Source organism: Cyprinodon variegatus, unplaced genomic scaffold (genome assembly GCF_000732505.1).
Source record: "Cyprinodon variegatus isolate N-32 unplaced genomic scaffold, C_variegatus-1.0 Scaffold534, whole genome shotgun sequence".
Taxonomy (NCBI): domain Eukaryota; kingdom Metazoa; phylum Chordata; class Actinopteri; order Cyprinodontiformes; family Cyprinodontidae; genus Cyprinodon; species Cyprinodon variegatus.
In genome coordinates, this window is record NW_015150987.1 from 197,544 (window position 1) to 199,435 (window position 1,892).

Sequence of the window (1,892 nt, forward strand, 5' to 3'; positions counted from 1 at the left end):
AATTCTATCAAATGCATGTTTTAGAATTTTCTCCACTGAGTGAATTTACAAAAAAACATCCACTAGTTATAACAGAAGTATATATTTTTTCTTTTTTATGTAAAAATGTATTGTTTTTTTTAAACTTTATATACATATTCCAAAAATATCAGTAAACTATCATAGATTTGAGTTTAGGTTTGGGTTTTAAAGGCTGCAGCCCTCTGGTGATGGAGCTGCTCAGATGCTGAGGATGAACAGCTAGCTAAAACAGTGTTCTTTAGCAACGGGTGGGGGTGGGGCTATAGAAGCATGCGCTGAGCTGGAGGAGTCTGATGGATCAAAGGTTCAAATTGGTTTAACAGCTTCTGCAAACCTTTGACATTAAAACCCTAATATCCTCCTCCTCCTTTCCGCAGCCGACATTCAGCAGAAGGACAAGGAGGTTCTGGAGCTCCTGCAGGAGCGCGCCACCTTGTTCTCTGACCTGGTGCAGGCGACAGCGCGAGGAGAGGCTGGGGAAGAGAAAAGCGTGGAGGTGAAGCCCCCCTCCTCCAACAGGAACCTGTTCAGAGCCGACACTCCTCACGCTCCCAAAGCCGAGCCGCTTCTACTTGCCGCCATCGGGGAAGGTAAGCAGGACCTCGGGTCGGACCTCTTGGCGGGAGCGTTTCACGAAGGTTCACCCTCCTTTTCTGTTTCAGTCGACAAACTGGCGGCACTGCTCACCGACTCCAGCACGCAGAAATCCTCCGTAACCAACGGCAACCAGGACATCCGCAGTGAGTCCCGCCCCTTCCAGCTCCGTATATCTGCCGAGGTGCGATCCTCCTCTCACCTGAACCTCTTTCTCTCCCGTAGACGGCGACTCTGGTTCCATCAACGGTTCGTTTAAACTGAACAGCAGCTCTTCAAAGGTAAAGATCCTCCTCAGCAGAACCAGCTGGGTTCTGATCAGCTCTCCCTCTGTCTGTAGAAAGTTCCCAGGAACTTCTAGTTCCTGCCGCATTCTCTGCTTCCTGTTTATCATTGCTTGTTGGTGTTTCTGCTGTCACCAAGGCAACAGGAGCAGCTGCAGGGCTGAGTTATCAGTCTGGAGTACTGGGCGGGTCTGCTTTTGACTCGGCTGGTCGATGATCCGAGAAGGTTCTGCTGATTTTCAGCGTGACATCAGGAAGCAGCTGATAAGAGCAGAGCTGCCGGCTGTTGATGGTTCTGGTTCTGGTTGTTCATGGAATGGGTCGACTGGTTTAACGCGGTCTTCTGCCAAAGTTTTCACTCATTCATCCATAGAACTGACCTGTAGAAAACCAAAGCGGGACAGTTGGACCCAGGGGTGCCATGAAAAACATTGATATTGCAACCCGCCGCCCCCTCCCCCTCCCAAAAAAAAATGAAAGAATAAAAATAGTATGCAAGCTTTTAAAAACATGCACAAAAGTATAATTTACAGTTTCAGTTTAACTTAAATATACATTAACTTTTAACTTTATATTAAAAATCATCCTCTCAAAATAATAACGGCGTATTTAAAACAAAACAAAAAAACGTAGCTGTATCTATGTATACTTGAAGAGTGGGTTGGTCAATATATTTAATCTTTGTTTCGCTGTTTACTTCTAATAAAAACAGGAAGAACCCAAAGATATTTTCTTAACTGCTGGAGTTTCTTTTTATATTTGAAGTTATCTCCCTGGCTGTGTTTCCTGGACGCGGCTGCCTTTTGTATCTATGCTTCTTTTTCTATGTCTGCTTCTGTCTCCTTGAACTCCAGTGGGCCTCAGCAGATGGCCGCTCACACTGAGCCTGGTTCTGCTGGAGGTTTCTTCCTGTTCAATGAGAGTTTGTCCTCTCCACTGTCACTGCAAGCATGCTTAGTGTGAGGGATTGCCTTCGAGTCGGTGCAACCAACA

General features: G+C 46.1%; 1 protein-coding gene across 1 annotated transcript in view; it reads left to right on the forward strand.

Annotated features, from left to right (window-relative positions):
* The window catches only part of LOC107095261 (rho guanine nucleotide exchange factor 2-like), a 44,729-nt gene that overhangs the window by 38,665 nt on the left and 4,172 nt on the right, over positions 1 to 1,892 (forward strand). Inside the window, exons 14-16 of the mRNA XM_015391280.1 lie at positions 391 to 611; positions 684 to 761; positions 841 to 947. Coding sequence (XP_015246766.1) covers positions 391 to 611; positions 684 to 761; positions 841 to 947 — 406 coding nt within the window. The remainder of the gene's footprint in view (positions 1 to 390; positions 612 to 683; positions 762 to 840; positions 948 to 1,892) is intronic.